The 18052-nt window shown below is 42.6% G+C and overlaps 1 protein-coding gene across 3 annotated transcripts in view; it reads right to left on the minus strand.

Annotated features, from left to right (window-relative positions):
- Positions 1-18052, minus strand: part of UBE2F (ubiquitin conjugating enzyme E2 F (putative)) — a 259517-nt gene that overhangs the window by 230513 nt on the left and 10952 nt on the right. For all 3 annotated transcript variants that reach the window (XM_044304274.1, XM_044304273.1, XM_044304275.1), the window contains exons 3-4: positions 5770-5799; positions 2397-2462 (exon numbers count right to left, since the gene is read on the minus strand). In XM_044304274.1, coding sequence (XP_044160209.1) covers positions 2397-2462; positions 5770-5799 — 96 coding nt within the window. The remainder of the gene's footprint in view (positions 1-2396; positions 2463-5769; positions 5800-18052) is intronic.

The raw sequence follows: 18052 nt of genomic DNA on the forward strand, positions 1-18052 counted from the left end.
TAATAAAGTTGACCCTACGGGCGTTGCCTGGCAGAGAATCCTTTAACCAGCAAAGTGTCTGGGTCTTTGATTCTTTGGTCGACCGCATCCCCTGGCACATGGTGAGAACTTATTAACCAATTTGAATCCCACAGACAAGCGAGGTGTAGTGCCCTAGTTTGGGACTTGTCTTAAATTGAAGCAACACCTGCCCTCGCCATGCCCACTTTTTTAGACTTGGCATGAGCAGGGAAGTCGCACAACTAACCGTTGAGCCGTAATCTGCACCTGAAATACCCCTAATATAGGTGCATTTCAAGATAATAAATGACTCGCTAAGGGTACAGCCACACAGTTTTCTGGACTAGGGTTCTGAGCCAAATCTGCTTGCAGGATTTTCAGACAAAGTCAGAAGTGGATCCAACAGGAAGGAGATGTATAAAACCTTTTATATTTTCGATTCCTTTTAAATAAACTTCTGCCTGCAGGATTTTTTTTTGTCAAAACAAGATCTGCCTCAAAAACCTCATCCAAAAATACTCTGCGTGGCCGTACCCCAAGTCATTGGCCTTAACTCTGTCATATTACTCAAACCATTCTTGAACAATTGTTGCAGCATAGCAGGGCACGTTATCCTGCTAAAAGAGTCTACTGCCATTAGGGAGCACCACTGCCATGAAGTAACACCCACATGAATACCAGGACCCAAGGTGCAGAATATTGCTCCGAGCATCTGTCTGCCTTCTTCCACAGTGCATCCTGGGGCAATCTCTTTCCCAGGTAAACGATACACGTGGAGCAGGCCGTCCACATCATGGAGAAGAAAAGGTGGTTCTGCAGACTAGGCCGCCTTCTGTTGTTGCTCCAAGTCCAGTTGTGATGCTCTCATACACATAGTAGGCATTTTGACAGAGGACAGGGACCAGCATGGGCACCCTGAATGGTCTGCCCATATGCAGCAAGCTACAATGCACTACGTGTCCTGACACCTACAGGTGAAACTCAAAAAATTTGAATATCGTGCAAAGTTCATTTATTTCAGTAATGCAACTTAAAAGGTGAAAATACTATAGGAGATGGACTCATTACAGGCAAAGCGAGATATTTCAAGCCTTTATTTGTTATAATTTGGATGATTATGGCTTACAGCTTATGAGACCCCAAAGTCACAATCTCAGGTACTCTTTGCTCAGGGATTATGGATTAATTAGCCGACTAGAGTGCGACACTTTGAGCCTAGAATATTGAATCTTTTCACTAAATTCGAATTTTAAGCTGCATTAATGCAATTCCTTTCATTACTAAAAATAAATGGACTTTTGCAAGATATTCAAATTTTTTCGAGTTTCACCTGTACAGTATTATAGCCAGCATTTAAGTGTTTGCCTGGGATTTTAAAATCGACGCTTGCCTTTAGTACTGGCGATCAATACCAGGCTTACAATCCAACTCAGTACCAAAACCAATCAGCTGTTTGAAGATGAAGATAAAGATAAAGATGTGCTGGGAATTGTAGTGCTCTCCCATTCACATGAACACGACCCAGCGGTCATTACTATATATCCAGCATGCTGAGAGTACGGAGCACTGTAAAACATGTAGAGGCCATGGTGCTCACCAAAGTACCTTTAAACAGCTGATCATACACCCAACTAAACTAAGGCCTCGTGCACACGACCATTGTTGTGTTCCGTTCCGCAAAATGGGGTTCCGTTGTTCCGTTTCCTTGTGTCTTCCTTTATTTTTGGAGGATCACCAGACATGAAGGAAAGTTAAAAAAAAAGTCTAAGTCAAGTTTGCCATGCAAATTATAGGAAAAAAACGGACGCGGACGACAATCTAGTGTGCCTCCGCGTTTTTTCACGGTCCCATCGACTTGAATGGGTCCGCAAACTGTTTTCGGTGAAAAAAAATAGGACAGGTAATTTTTTTTTTGACAGACTGGAACCACGGACGCGGATGACAAACGGTGCATTAGCCGAGTTTTCAACGGACCCATTAAAAGTCAATGGGTCCACAGAAAATCACGAAAAATGGAACAACGGACACGGAATGAAACAACGGTCGTGTGCATGATGCCTAATTGTGATGACTTTGTCAGCAGTTTGTACAACAGTAGCTCCTATGTGTGATCAGATCCTACGAGCTACTGTAGCACTCACTCCCCATACATATCCATAGGCCCCGTTGCAGGATCACAGTTTGCTCTTTGTTGGATTACTCCGGGTAATCTGCATGTCATTCCAGATCTTAACATTTCCAAGGATAATACTGACATGAAAACTACGACACTACCCAAGGGAATGCTCTCTGACGCTAGTCGCAGGGCTGCTGTAATTTATCAAGAGCTGAAGCATTTAACCTCAGCATCACCCGTGTCAGACAAGACAAGACTACGCAAACCACTGGCAGATTACCTGGGCTCACAGTCAGCTGAAAGTAATGCAGCTTGTTGGGGTCAGAGAAATTCACTTTGCAGGTGCCTAAAAAAAGAAGATAAAAATGTACATAATTCATACAGGAGGTGTAATATAATAATTACAGTGAGGAACAGAAGTATTTGAGCACCCTGCGATTTTGCAAGTTCTCCCACTTAGAAATCATGGAGGGGTCTGAAATTCACATTGTCGGTGCATTCCCGCTCTGAGAGACAGAATAAAAAATGATTTTTAAAGAATTTATTTGTACCAAATATTTAACACAGATTTTCTCAGGTGTTCAGCAGTGCAAGACAAATAAATTCTTTAAAAATCATACATTGCGATTTCCAGATTTTTTTATTATTTGTTTTTGTCTCTCAGAGTGGGAATTTCAGACCCCTCCATGATTTCTAAGTGGGAGAACTTGCAAAATCGAAGGGTGTTCGAATACTTCTGCTCCTCACTGTACATGTGCAGCAAACATTACTTGCTCAGATTTTATACAATCATGTGTGAGAACTACATGAATAAATTCACTGCAGTGACGCCAACATCTTTCCACAGATAATAATATGTATGAAAATAAAGGATAAACCTAAGGGCTCGAGCACACGACTGCATATTTTTTCAGAGTGTTAATTTTAAAACCAGATATTACACTGAACCATAGAAGTCAATAGGGCCATGCACCCATATGTTTTCTTCATGGAATCGAGTGCCTGATCTGAGAGTCAAAACGGCACTCAGCACTTCGTTCATGCGTACCGCTTTTGCCTATGGCTACATATCAAAATCACTAGAACTGGAGAGACCGAAACCTGGCTTAAAAATGGAAATTTAGAAAAAGTAACAACTTACAAAAACACATGGCCTTGAAAAGCAGATTTAAAAAAAAAAAAAAAAAATTGTATGTTTACTGAAAGCATATAACCAAAAAACTACAGGTATCCTGGCTACGTGGTGACAAACAGGAATACAAATAACATAGAATCTTATGTTTGTGCATAACACTCACAGCCTAGTAAAGGCTTACAAACAGAAACAATGTAAAACAAAAAGAGCACAAAGTTCATACATACCACTAGCATCTGCATCAACAACAGCTTGCACTATTTAGGCCCCTTTCACACGGGCGAGAACTCCGCGCAGGTGCAATGCGTGAAGTGAACGCATTGCACCCGCACTGAATCCGGACCCATTCACTTCAGATGAGCGGTGATTTGCACACAACGCTTGTTCTATATAGTGCAGATGCGGTGCGATTTTCAGGCATGGTTGCTACGGGATGAGCAACCCCATTAAAGTCTAAACACTATTATTTTCCCTTATAACATGGTTAGAAGGGAAAATAATAGCATTCTGAATACAGAATGCATAGTACAATAGGGCTGAAGGGGTTAAAAAATATAAAAAATTAACTCACCTCATCCTGTTGTTCATGCAGCCAGCATAGTCTTTCTTCTTCTTTCAGGACCTGCAAAAGGACCTTTGATGACGTCAGCGCAGGTCCTGCTGAATGAAGATAGACGGATCGATTACGTCATCAAAAAGGTCCTTTTGCAGGTCCTGAAAGAAGAAAAAAAAGACTATGCCGGCTGCGCGAACAAGAGGCGGAGGTGAGGGTTTTTTTTTTTGTTTGTTTTTTTTTTTTGTTTGTTTTTTTTTTTTGTTTGTTTTTTTTACCCCTCAAGCCACATTATAGTAAGCATTCTGCTAATGTTATAATGGAAAATAATAAGATCTACGGAACACCTAACCCAAACTTCAGTGAAGAAGTCCGGGTTCGGGTATGGGTACCACATTCAGTTTTTAGATCACGTGCGTGCAAAACGCATTGCACCCGCGTGATAAAAACGGAACAACGCAATCAAAACTGACTTAAATTGCATGCGCACTTGCGCGGGATTCCTGCAATGCACACGCCACGCATCCAGAGCAAATCTAATACGCCCATGTGAAAGAGGCCTTAGCCTTCATCCACAAAAAAAGTGACAGAAATATGAAGTGCCCACCCACATCTACTATACTGCCAAAATTTTAAGAAGTAAACATAATACAGTGCAAGGGCGGACTGGGGACTTAGGCCTCTAGCGAGCCATATGTCCCGGAGCGGCATTGATCGTGCGCACTGGAGTACACAGCATCATAGATTACAATGATGCCGTGCACGTCAGGCCACCCGCGGGGCTATTGTCCCGCACTCATATGATCTTATAATCTATGATGCTGTGTGCTCCCATGCGCACAATCAATTCTGTATGTCTCGGAGATCATACGGTCACGTGCAATAGGCCTTAAAGTAGAAAAAAACTGGTCCGAATTGACAGAAGGAAGACAACACAAGTAGAAGGGGCCAACAGAAGTAAGACCAAGTTCACGCTTCAGTTATTTCCATCAGTTAGGGCTCATTCAGCCGACCGCAAAATTGCGCACCGTGTGCGGACCCATTCATTTCAATAGGGGCGCAAAAGATGCGGACAGCACACCGTGTCAGTCAGTCAAAAACACAAAACGGGTGCAGATCTTTCCATACTGGTTTTGGATCACAATAACTGATAAAAATACCTGAAGTGTGAACTGGGCCTAAGCACCAAATACAAGATTGAGGGTCTGATTAAAAATATTTTTCTCCTCTAGAACCTAGGTGCGTCTTATAGACCAAGAAATACAGTACATAACTTTATAATACCGTTTTTAAAAGATTACTGGCGTCTATGTAGTTGGCTATAGCCGGCAGTCCCAATGCACATGCTCGACCTGCCATTCTATTCATATCAGGTGTCCCATGGGGTACAGGACCCCTTTCAAGTGATCAAGGGGGTCCCAGCAGTCAGACCCCACCCATTTTAAAGGGAACCTGTCACCGGGATTTTGTGTATAGAGCTGAGGACATGGGTTGCTAGATGGCCGCTAGCACATCCGCAATACCCAGTCCCCAAAGCTCTGTGTGCTTTTATTGTGTTAAAAAAATGATTTGATACATATGCAAATTAACCTGAGACGAGTCCTGTCCCTGACTCATCTCACGTACAGGACTCATCTCAGGTTAATTTGCATATGTATCAAATCGGTTTGTTTACACAATAAAAGCACACAGAGCTATGGGGACTGGGTATTGCGGATGTGCTAGCGGCCATCTAGCAGCCCATGTCCTCAGCTCTATACACAAAATCCAGGTGACAGGTTCCCTTTAATAGTAATCCCCAATCCTGTGGATACAGGATCACTTGAAATAACCAGAAGATGAAACAGAAGCAGTATGGGGGAATTTTTGCCAGCAATGGCTATTCCCATAAGGGCGCTTTCAAATAAATAATAACACGTGAAGTAGTAGTAAAAGAAAACCAAATAAGCCGACGAGTTTACTTACATGGAAGGTTGGCTTCAAGTTCTGCTACCTCTGTAAAAAAATGAAAGAACTGGTGAGGCAGGGATATGGATTATCTTAGGATCTTTATATTCATGTAGAAGTTGCAAACTATCATTTGCTCCATATCTTTCATGTGACAGATTTTCTTGCAATATAAGATAAAAATTGCAATAATAATTAAATAGTCATGTGATTTGGCCGCTAGAGCAAAGCCTTACCGCAGACGACCTGTTTACATACGGGCTTGCAACCTTACAAGAGTGAGCGCTGCATCCAGAGCGCCAGCGGCATCTACAAGAGTGTCCACCATTACCTTTGCTTGAATTTGGCTGATGCGGTTACCCCACGGAAATCATCACAAAGATACAGAATGGGTGATAAGTAAAGGATTGTGAGGGGTCAGATTGCTGGGATCCCCACAATGGCATGGAAGGGGTTAGGGCTGCAGTTTGAAGCAGACTGTCAGCTGTATGTTGGCCGACTCTGCCACACAGAGCGCCCACTAGATGCTGCCACACAGAGCCCCCAGCTGACGCTACTATATACATATTACATACACAGCTCTATCACATGCACATTACACAGATAGTTTACTATATACACATTGCACACACAGCTCTGCTACATGTCCAATACACGGATAGAACTACTGTGCGCACATGACACACAGAAAACTGTACAATAGACTGGTTACACCGACACAGCCCTGCTTTATACACACCTTCCATACATAAAGTACCTCTGCATTCTCCACCAGCACAGTCCTATGTGTTAGGGGTCTGTGTTCCCCTAACTCCTCCCACAAACATGGCTGATCACATGACTGTGATATCACCACAGGTCCTGTAAGCACAATGCAATTGCAAGCATCCAAAAGAAAGTGCGGATGCGGTGCGATTTTCACACATGGTTGCTAGGAGAAGATAGGGACTACCCCGGACCCCATTAAAAGTAAATTCACTGTATTATTTTCCCTTATAACATGGTTATAAGGGAACATAATAGCATTCTTAATACAGAATGCTTACTGAAATGTCGATTGAGGGGTTAAAAAAATAAAATTAAAAAATTAAAAAATAAATCACCTTATCCACTTGATCGCGCAGCAGGCATAGTCTTCTTTCAGGACCTACAAAAGGACCTTTGATGACGTAATCGCGCTCACCACGTGGTGAGCGTGGTGACGTCAGCGCAGGTCCTGCTGAATGAAAATAGAAGATCCATCTATCTCCATTCAGCAGGACCTGCACTGACGTCACCACGCGGTGAGCGCGATTACATCAAAGGTCCTTTTGTAGGTCCTGAAAGAAGACGATGCCGGCTGCACGATCAAGTGGATAAGGGTACTTTCACACTAGCGTTTTTCTTTTCCAGCGCTGAGTTCCATCCTAGAGGCTCAAATCCGGAAAAGAACTGATCAGTTTTATTCTAATGCATTCTGAATGGAGAGCAATCCGTTCAGGATGTCTTCAGTTCAGTCTTTTTGACTGATCAGGGTTTCAGAAAACCATAGCATGTTGTATTTTTACCTCCGGCCCAAAATCCTGAACACTTTGACAAAGCCGGATCCGGTCTTTTTCCCCATTGACTTGCATTAACGTCGGATCCGGCGCCTTGTGTTCAGTCAAACCGGATCCAGCTTTTGCATGTTATACTCGAAAAATGTGAAAAAAAAGTTAGTCAATAAATGGCGGATCCGTTTTTTCCAATGCATTTTTTTCATTGTTGTTATCAAAATCCTGATCAGGATTCAAATGTAATCCGTTTTCACACGTTTTTTCCAGATCCGGCGGATAGTTCCGGTGTCTGAATTGAACGCCGGATTTAAACAACGCTAGTGTGAAAGTAGCCTAAGGTGAGTTAATTTTTGTAAAAAAAATAAATAAAAATTTAACCCCTCAATTAAAATTTTTGTAAGAATTCTGTATAAAAAAATGCTATTATATTCCCTTATAACCATGTTATAAGGGAAAAATAATAAAATCTACAGAACACCTAACCCAAACTTCAGTGAAGAAGTCCGGGTTCGGGTCTGAGTACCACATTCAGTTTTTTTATCACGCACGTGCAAAACGCAATGCAATCAAAACGGACTGAAATTGTGTGCGGGTTTCCCGCAATGCACCCGGGATGCCCGTCTGAAAGAGGCCTTACAGTTGAGGGAGCCGATACACGTCCGGGAGCGCGTGCTCCTGGTCACATTTGACCATGGCATCTGAAGGGGTTAAATGTATGCAATCAACATTATCGCATACATAGGTCCCACGTGCCTGATGTTTAAAAAGGGCGAATGAGTGGCATTTTTAAATGCCCCACCACCGACATAGATTTACATGCGGTGGTCGGGAAGGGGCTAATAGGCTTCAATGTTAAACTTCAAAAAGACGTCTCCTCTTGCCATTACTAAGGAGAGATGGGACTAAGTCCTGACCCCAATGTGAGAAAAGTTATATACTGTATGTGATGTCCTTGAAATGCAGAGAATCATGTGCAAGTCTAAATGGGAATACAATAAACAAACATTCTCAATGGGACTTAAGAGGACCTGTCACCGCTCCGGACATTCCTGTTTTAATAGCTTCATACATTCCTCATGTAATAACAATTCTGGAGCATCTATCCTTATGGCTCTATGTTGTGCCATTCTTTTATTATTTCAACTGTCAGTTATGATTGATTTGCTATTAGCCTTCAATAAGGGTACAGAGGGGAGGAAACCAGTTGGAGGGTGTCCCTGCACAGACTGAAAATGGCCGCACTGATTGGATAGAGTTAGTCTGTGCAGGTACACCCCCCAACTGGTTACCTCCCCTCTGTACCCTTACTGCAGACTGCTAGCAATTCATTCATAACTTCTAGTGCAAATAAAACAGGAATGGCACAACATAGAGACATAAGAATAGATGCTCCAGAATTGTTATTACATGGGGAATGCATGTAGCTATTAAAATAGGCATGTCCGGAGTAATGAAAAGTCCTCTTTAAAGAAAACAGAAAGAATAAAAATAAAAAACAAAAATCAAGGGTAAAACCAATTATCATTAGGAAAAAAACGTTACTTTAATTTCAGGACATATGGTCCAGCCCTAGAAAGGCCTAATACTAATACTATACTCAGCATTTCAACATGAGAGGATTTTACTCAAGGTCAGTTGTAGACGATTATCACCTGATCCGATCCTACGCTTGACTATCTTCACCCATACCCCAGAAATGACTGTAGGTGAGCAAGCGAGCTGGGTGATGTCCAGATTAAAACCTGTGATTGCCCTGCCTAAGGCTTCACGCAAATGGCCAAGTCCATATTGTAGGAATACCTGCTGTGTGCGGTCCACATCACTAGAAATGACTATTCTTGTCCTCAATATGGACAATAGGACATGTTCTATAATCTGTGAAACAGACTTGTAGATGCGGATGACATCTGTGTGTTTTTATTTTATTTTATTGCGGACCCATAGGAATCAATTGATTCATGCAAGTCCTGGTGCTTTTTTTTCTGCTCTTCTGACGGGAGCCGAGCAGACTGATATATAGATTTATGGGAAAAGATTCAGTAAATCAGAATGATCTGGAATTTAAATGTATACAAGTTTTACTGAATCTTTTCCCATAAATCTATTTATCAATCTGCTCAGCTCCTCCTGCTCTATAACATGCTGCCTGCAGATCAATTCACATTTTCATGGTAACAGGTTCCCTTTATCGTAAAAAGAAGAAGCATAAAGCCAAATACAGGATGTGACTGGCCGATTAGTCTCTGATAACCTTTGGAGTATAAGCTTGAATTGACAGCTGTCACTGTCAGAGTCAGGATACAAGGTGAGCTGTCAATCCTTCTGGTGGACTTACCCACCACATTTAGGCCCCATGCACATGGCCGTATTTTTGTTCCACATTCAATCTGCAATTTTGTGGATTGGGTGAGGACCCATTAACCCTTTCATCATTGGGCCTAAAAAAGGCCTGAATGTCCAGGCAATTTTTTGCGATTTTGTGCATGTGGTGGTTTACTGACCCTAACTTTTATTTGTTTGAATACTAAAATAATTTTTACAATGTTTTTTTTACTTGACACTTTACGTTTTTTTAGGTTTAATTTGGGGGAAAACCGCCAATTCTTATTCAAAAGTATATATTTTTTAAATTATCGCTTTTTATTTTTTAAATATTAAAACTGACAAAAATTCATTATTGCAATGGGTTCCCTATTTTGTGACGATCGCTTATATACGTGCCATCTGCATGGGGTATGTGCAGATAGGACGTATATATACAGTGGGCAGTCGTGAAAGGGTTAATAGGGGTTGTCCAAATTATTTTTATTGATGACCTCTTCTCAGGATAGCCGATCTGATATTGATGACCTGAGGTCCGACACCCGGAACCCCCACCGTTCAGCTGTTTGCAGAGAAGGCGCTCGCCGTACCAGCGCTGCCTCCTCTTCATTGTTTACCTGCTCTCAGACTGCCGCCTATGCTCAGCAGAGCTAAACGGATCTGGTGGCACTGCATTACCAGATGTTTTGGTAACAACATGCACACGACTGTTTTGGTCCACATCCGAGCCGCAGTGTTTGCGACTTGGATGCGGACCCATTCACTTCAATGGGGCCGCAAAAGATGCGGACAGCACTCAGTGTTCTGTCCGCATCCGTTGCTCCATTCCTTGGACCGCAAAAAAATATAACATGTCCTATTCTGTCCGTTTTGCAGATAAGAATAGGCAGTTATAATAATGGCTGTCTGCGCCATTCCGCAAATTGCAGAACGCACACGGACGCCAGTGTTTTGCAGACTGCAAAACACACAACAGTCGTGTGGATGTAGCCTAACAAGTAGCAAATACATGGTGACTACCTGATCAGCCATACAAGTGTGAGTAAAAGGATTATATCCTTAATTATAACTTACCCTCTCTCCTCACTTCTTCCCCTTCCCCTTTTTGTCTTGGTTGCAGCGAGTCTTGGTCTTCTGTGCCTTTGTGTTATGTATTGTTGGCTCTTAGCCCTTGTTCTTGCATTCTCATACCCTATAGCTGTCACGCCGGACGGGATATCAGACATACAGATAAACCAGCAAACCAGGCTCTAGGCGAGAAGCAGGGGAAGGGTCACCTCCTAGCAAATCCCTGACTTCTCTCCCTGCTCTGCCCACATTCAGACCTAGATGGTAGGAATGCTGTGTCCTCGTGCCTGGGCTAAAACATCCTAGATACCCTGAGATGGTGAAAAGGGGAATAGGAGCAGCCTGCTCTCACAGAACCTGGATGGGAGAGATGACACCAACACAACCAAGATAGCAAACAACAAAAACTGAAACCACACTTATCTTTTCTGAGCTGGAACAGACAACCTTCCTTCCTTGCTTCCAAGGCCAGAATGATTTCTATAGCCTGCTCAGAGCACTGGGATGGAGTGCTATTTAAACTAATGACCCCACCCAGTGCACCTGATGGGAGGCGGATCCAGCACGGCTCTAAAACAAAACACTAAACCCGTGCTGCTATTCTGGACAACCTCCGCACATAGTCAGAGCAGGGCATGACAATAGCTGATGAGTTAATATTGGTTTGACTCCTGTTTAGGCTACATGCATACGACCGTGCAGTGTTTTGCGGTTCGCAAATTGCGGATCTCTAAAACACGGATGCCACCCTTGTGGGTTCCGCAATTTGCGGAACGGGATGCGAATAACAGAAATGCCTATTCTTGTCCACAAATGGACAAGAATAGGACAAGTTCTATTTATTTTATTTTTTGAGGGGCCATGGAACGGAGCAACAGATGTGGACAGTACATGGAGTGCTGTCCGTGTCTTTTGCGGCCCCATTGAAGTGAATAGGTCTGCATCCGGGCCATAAAAAATGAGGTTGTGTGAATGAGGCCCAATAGTGACCTTATCTTTGAAATATATATATATATATATATATATATATATATATATATAAAATATCTCACATAAATAGATAGATATCTATTTAAGTACGTTTTTATGTTTAATTAGTGAGCTACTTCAAACTATAAATGATGTATTCTGATTGTTACTCATTTACCTCATGCTCCCTAAACTGGGATTTCTTGAGGCATTTGGTTCATTATATCCCTGTGATTTATTTATTTTCTTCTATGTTGTTCTATACAAAAAAATAATAATAATTACAGGCCGTTAATATCAAAATCCTGGATGACCATTTTATTTTAATGGGGTTTTCTAATTGAAGCAACTACCACTTCATTTACGTTTTTCTCATTTAGGGCTCGTGTGAAGCCCATGCCCATGCTGCGGACCACAAATTGCGGTCCGCAATGCATGGACACCGTCCATGGGGTAGCCGCATGTGGATCGTGGCCCCATTCACTTGAATGGGTCCGCGATCCCTCTGTTCCGCAAAAAGAGCTATTTTTCTATCTTTTTGCGGTGTGAAGGCACAGAACGGAACCCCAGGAAGCACTCTGTAGTGCTTCCGTAGTATTCCGTTCAGTACTTCCGTTCCGCATCTCCGAACCCATTGAACGGCAACGGGCAGCACACGTTCGCACATGCAGATCCGCACCGATAATGCAAACGCTTATATCCATTCAGAACAGATCCGTTTGCATTATTCTTTAAAAAAAATAAAAATAAAGTCTAAGTCAAAACGGATCTGTCTTGACTTTCATTGAAAGTCAATGGGGGACGGATCTGTTTTCAATTGCACCATATTGTGTCAGTGAAAACGGATCAATCCCCATTGACTTACATTGTAAGTCAGGACCAGGGTGGATAAAAAAAAAAAAAAAAAAAAAAAAAAAAAAAAAAATGGATTTTTTATTTTAGAAATACATTTTTTTTTTATTGATTTTTTTATTTCAAATCAGATTTTTTTTTAATTTAAATCGGATTTTTTTTAAAAATATAAAATAATATAAAATGCTTTTTGAGGAAAATATATTACCATCTAAAAGGTCATTCCATCATGAAATAAAGATTTGTTTTTAAATTATGTAGAATAAGGCTGTATATGTTTAATAAATTCCATTAATCCATTCACAATGTCATGTTCTTCCAGAGGTTTCTGCAAGATTATTGGGCAGTTTCTCTGCCTACAAGATATTATCACAGATGCTTGGTTTACTTTTGCAGTTCTCAAAACTGAACTTGACTCAGCAGAGATCACATGCCTCTTCTTCACAGCAAAAATGTTATAACTTGAACAGAGTTGAGAAAAATACCTTAAAAGGGAGTCTGTCACCACATTTGAGCATATTAGACAGATCCAATAGCGTTATATGTGCCACCCAGAAGTTAAAAACGGTACCTTTGTTGCATATACCGGAGTCTTCTTTCAGCCAAAAATGAACTTTGAAGATTCTGTAAATGTGCCCTCTCAAGTGCCCAGGGCGGCGTCTCAATCTTCCGAGCCCAAGACCGGACCTCCCCAACGGCTCATAACCCCGCCCTCCGTGTGCCTCTGCCCGCCCACTCTCCTCCTCTCTCCTTTTCCACTGCGGCTGCGCGGTCAAATTCGTAGCGGGCGCAGTGGAAAAGGAGAGAGGAGGAGAGTGGGCGGGCAGAGGCACACAGAGGGCGGGGTTATGAGCCGTTGGGGAGATCTGGTCTCGGGCTCGGAAGATTGAGACGCCGCCCTGGGCACTTGAGAGGGCACATTTACAGAATCTTCAAAGTTCATTTTTGGCTGAAAGAAGACTCCGGTATATGAAACGAAGGTACAGTTTTTAACTTCTGGGTGGCACATATAACGCTATTGGATCTGTCTAATATGCTCAAATGTGGTGACAGACTCCCTTTAATCCTAACTTCTACAAACCTATGAATACAGAATCAACCTAATCAAACTACCGTAACATGAAAAGTTGTTATTCTAAAAATCTTCATCTACTTGCATATTATAAGTTATACCAGCAAGAATTAGTCTATGTAGAAAACTATGATTTAAATCAAGCCTTACTGACTAGTAAAGCAGAACGAGACCAAACGCAGCCAAACTGATGCATTGGGGCTGAACTGATCCGTTTTGGACCGCTTGCGAGAGCCCTGAAACGGATCTCACAGGCAGACTCAGAAACACCAGTGTGAAAGTAGCCTTACTTTGCGTGGCAATTCACTCTTCAGTGGTCATTTCTGCAACATTAAAAGCTATATGTTTAATATTATAAACATACATCTTGTAGAAGCAGGATGTGGAGGCATTAAAGGGAGTCTGTCACCACATTTGACCATATTAGACAGATCCTATAGCGTTATATGTGCCACCCAGCAGTTAAAAACGGTACCTTTGTTGCATATAACCGAGTCTTCTTCTGCCAAAAATGAACTTTGAAGACTGTGTAAACGAGCCCTCTCAAGTGCCCAGGGCGGTGTCTCAATCTTCTGAGCCCAAGACCGGACCTCCCTAACGGCTCATAACCCTGCCCTCCTTGTGCCTGTGCCCGCCCGTTTACTCCCCTCCCCTCGCCTTTTCCATTGCGGCTGCGCGGACAAATTCGTAGCCGGCGCATGCGCAGTAGGTATTGCGATGCCCTGCCAGGACCGGGCATCGCATTGCGCATGCGCCTGCTACGAGACTTCAAAGTTCATTTTTGGCAGAAAGAAGACTCGGTTATATGCAACAAAGGTACCGTTTTTAACTGCTGGGTGGCACATATAACGCTATAGGATCTGTCTAATATGGTCAAATGTGGTGACAGACTCCTTTAAGAAAAGAGGAAGCCATTTAGTGATGTCACAGATTCTGACATTCTCCTACACCCATATGTAAGCTACATATGTGCATAATGAAGTCCAGATGTCAAGCAAGCTAGCATACTAAACTAAAGCCATTCACAGCTTCATGGGAAAATATAGAACATGGAATCTGAAAATCCACTAAGGGTAAAAAAACATTTCAAGCGTTAAGCTATGTCAGAAATACAGTGAAACCTCTTAGAGAAGTGGGGTGGTCTGCTCAAATAATGGTCGGTAACACAGGGGCACATTTATTATATTATATTTATTGTACCGGCCTTTTAGACGCCGTGGTCATAGACGGACAATTTTTGGGCAATTGTCTTAGGTAGGGGGCTCATTGTTTGCGGGATGAGGTGACGGTTTGATTGGTACTATTTTGGGGGCATACGCCTTTTTGATCGCTTGGTGTTGCACTTTTTGTGATGTAACGTGACAAAAAAAAAAAAAAAAGTTGTTTTGTTTTTATTTAATTTTTTCTACGGCATTCAGGTGAGGGGGTGGATCATGTGATATTTTTATAGAACCAGTCGTTACGAACGCAGCAATACCCAATAGGTCGGGTTTTTCTTTTTACAATTTTGTGTGTTTTATTTGGGGATTTATTTTAATTTTTTTACTTGAAACTTTTTTTTTTATGAAAAACCCTTTTTTTACTTTTTATTTTTGTCCCATTATGGGACTTCAACTTCTGGGGTCTGAACCCCTCTGCAATGATGTTGCATGATCAAGATATTTACTCCTACACATGCGCAATATAGGAGATCATTGTAGGTAAAGGATTTGCTTATGTGCCTGTGACAGACACCTCTATAACTGCACAGGTAACCGATCGGAGCCCCAGGATTACACTGCTGGGGCTCAGATTGGAGGAGGAGGGGAGAGGGGATCCTGTGGCCACTGCCACCAATGATTAATACTGGGGGGGCACACTGCGCTACAATGAAGTTAAATCTCTCATTTATTCATATACAGGAGGCGGGAGCTGGCTGCAGAATCACATAGCCGGCTCCCGACCTCTATGAGCGGTAGCTGCGATCCGCGGCACCTGAGGGGTTAACTACCGCAGATCGCAGCTACCGCTCATAGAGGTCGGGAGCCGGCTATGTGATTCTGCAGCTCCCGCCTCCTGTTCAATTTGAATGAATGAGAGATTTCTCTTCATTGGTGGCGCAGTGGCCACAGCCCCTCCCCTTCTCTTGTCCCCTGTCCTCCCATTGGCTGCAGCGGCAGCAGCACAGGGGGAGGGAGACACTGTTTCCTTCTCCCCTGTGCTGCTGCTGCTGAGGGAACACGGAGAGCGCTGAGAGCAGCGCGATCAGTGTTCCCAATAAGTATCGGAATATCGGCAAAATAAATGCAGATACCGATAACAGTCAAAATCCTCAATATCGGCCGATATCGGTAAAACCGATAATTGGTCGATCCCTAGGAAGTATGTCCAGGTGCAGAAGATGAGTTGCCACTGCAGTAGGCTTTCACAGTGTGCACATTCACTTCTTTTGCCAGCTGTACCCCGAAGATGGGACAATGAAGGCAGGAACAGTTTCTACCGTGCCAACGCCGAACACTTGATGTGGAGTCTGCGCACAGGATGGGAGAGCCTATGAAGCCGTTTTCTATAATGTCAAATATAGGGGTCATAGTTACAAAAACAGCGCAGAGGCACTTTTCACAGGGGCCTTAGCCAGGTCCAAAAACAGCACAGGAAAAGGAACACAGACTGATGTTGATGAAGACGACTTGTGCAGTGACAGAAATACAGTAAGTAACCCAAAAATATAGCAAAATGGCCATCTCCTTTAGGCTACTTTCACACTAGCGTTTTGGCTTTCCGTTTGTGAGATCCGTTCAGGGCTCCTACAAGCGGTCCAAAACAGATCAGTTTTGTTCTAATGCTTCCTGAATGGAAAATGATCCGCTCAGAATGCATGAGTTTGCCTCCGATCTGTTTCTATTCTAAAGCTTGCAGCATTTTGCTGTCCGCCTGACGAAGCGGAGCCAAACGGATCCGTCCTGGCACACAACGTAAGTCAATGGGGATGGATTAGTTACTCCGACACAATAGAAAACTGATCCGTCCCCCATTGACTTTCAATGGTGTTCAAGACAGATCCGTCATGGCTATAGAAGACATAATACAACCTGATCCATTCCTAACGGATGCATGCAGTTGTATTATTGTAGCAGCCTTAAATGAATAAATTACTAGCCTTACGGAATCGTTTCCAACAAACCTACAGTTTATCAGTCTCCTCAGCTCCTCCTGCTCTACAACATGCTGCCTGCAGATTGCACTGAATTTCGTGGACAGGTTCTCTTTAAGAATTCTAAATAAGCCAAGCCTGAATATCTTTTAATTGGCGCACATACGGATAGAAATACATTTTCATGATATTAATGTTTTATGAGTTTTTCATCATTTATGGGAGACTTGTTTCTGTTCCAACATAACAAAGTCTAGAGAAATGGACAGGGGCCTTCAATTTATTGCGTCTTCAGGGCTTGCTCTTATGCTTTTTAATCTGCACTATAAATTGAAGGTGAATATAGATACATTTGCACTGAGGACGGATGGAACAATATAAGCATGCAATATTAAAAGAGCTGCACGCTGGGGACGGGGCTGGCGCATTGTGGGGTGCGCCATTCTGAGGAGGTGTGTATATTATTTATTGCAGACATGTAAAGTGGATACCTCTGAACGAGGTCAACCCACTCATACGAGTAAACTTGATCTGGGCGCTATTTCATTTTAATTATTCAACTCAACTTTGTGCACACAAGGAAGGCTTAAAACATTTAGCATTGAAGACTATCAACTCATTAGATGGTCCCAAGAAAATCCGAGTCCAAGAATAATGCAACACTGCAAGAACTGTAACGTACAAGAATGGCCCTCTGTCCTCACGTGAGATAAGCCACCACTAAAAGTGTCTGGCAGTGGCTCTTTCCATTCCGAACACATGCATACCTGACTGAGCTGTGTGTGTGCGCATGTGTATGGGGGAGCTGTTTGGATGACATCTATGTCATGGGTATGGTCAGCTTTAGGTGGAACTCTGCAGCAAGCATTCAATTCCACTGCGGCGCCACCACAGGCAAAATGAAGTATTAAAGAGTAGCCATTGAAACTAGCAAGTACCAGTGAGGGTACTTTCACACTTGTGGCAGAGGATTCCGGCAATCCGGACGCAAACGGATGCATTTGTGAGACGGAACCGGATGTCTTGGGTTCTATGAAACAGGGAGACCACTTTAGGAAGAAAAGGCAGCTCCTCTATCCTCTAAGATGTTAGTATAAGGAGGGGAGGCTGACGACAATTTTTTTAAATAGTGAAGTCCTGTATTGGTTCGAAAAGAGGCGCCATCATTCTAGTCAAAACTAGATTAAGATCCCACGGGGGAACTGAGGGTCTGATCACAGGTTTAGTCCTACTAATTGCTTTAAAAAAAAATCTCCTAATTTATGGATGATTTGCAATTGGGAAATCAAAAAAAGCAATACTTCTTGGAGATGAGAGGTTAAAAGGTTTTCTGATTCTGCCACCACTAGA

This window comes from Bufo gargarizans, chromosome 8 (assembly GCF_014858855.1).
Source record: "Bufo gargarizans isolate SCDJY-AF-19 chromosome 8, ASM1485885v1, whole genome shotgun sequence".
In the NCBI taxonomy this organism is placed as follows: Eukaryota; Metazoa; Chordata; class Amphibia; order Anura; family Bufonidae; genus Bufo; species Bufo gargarizans.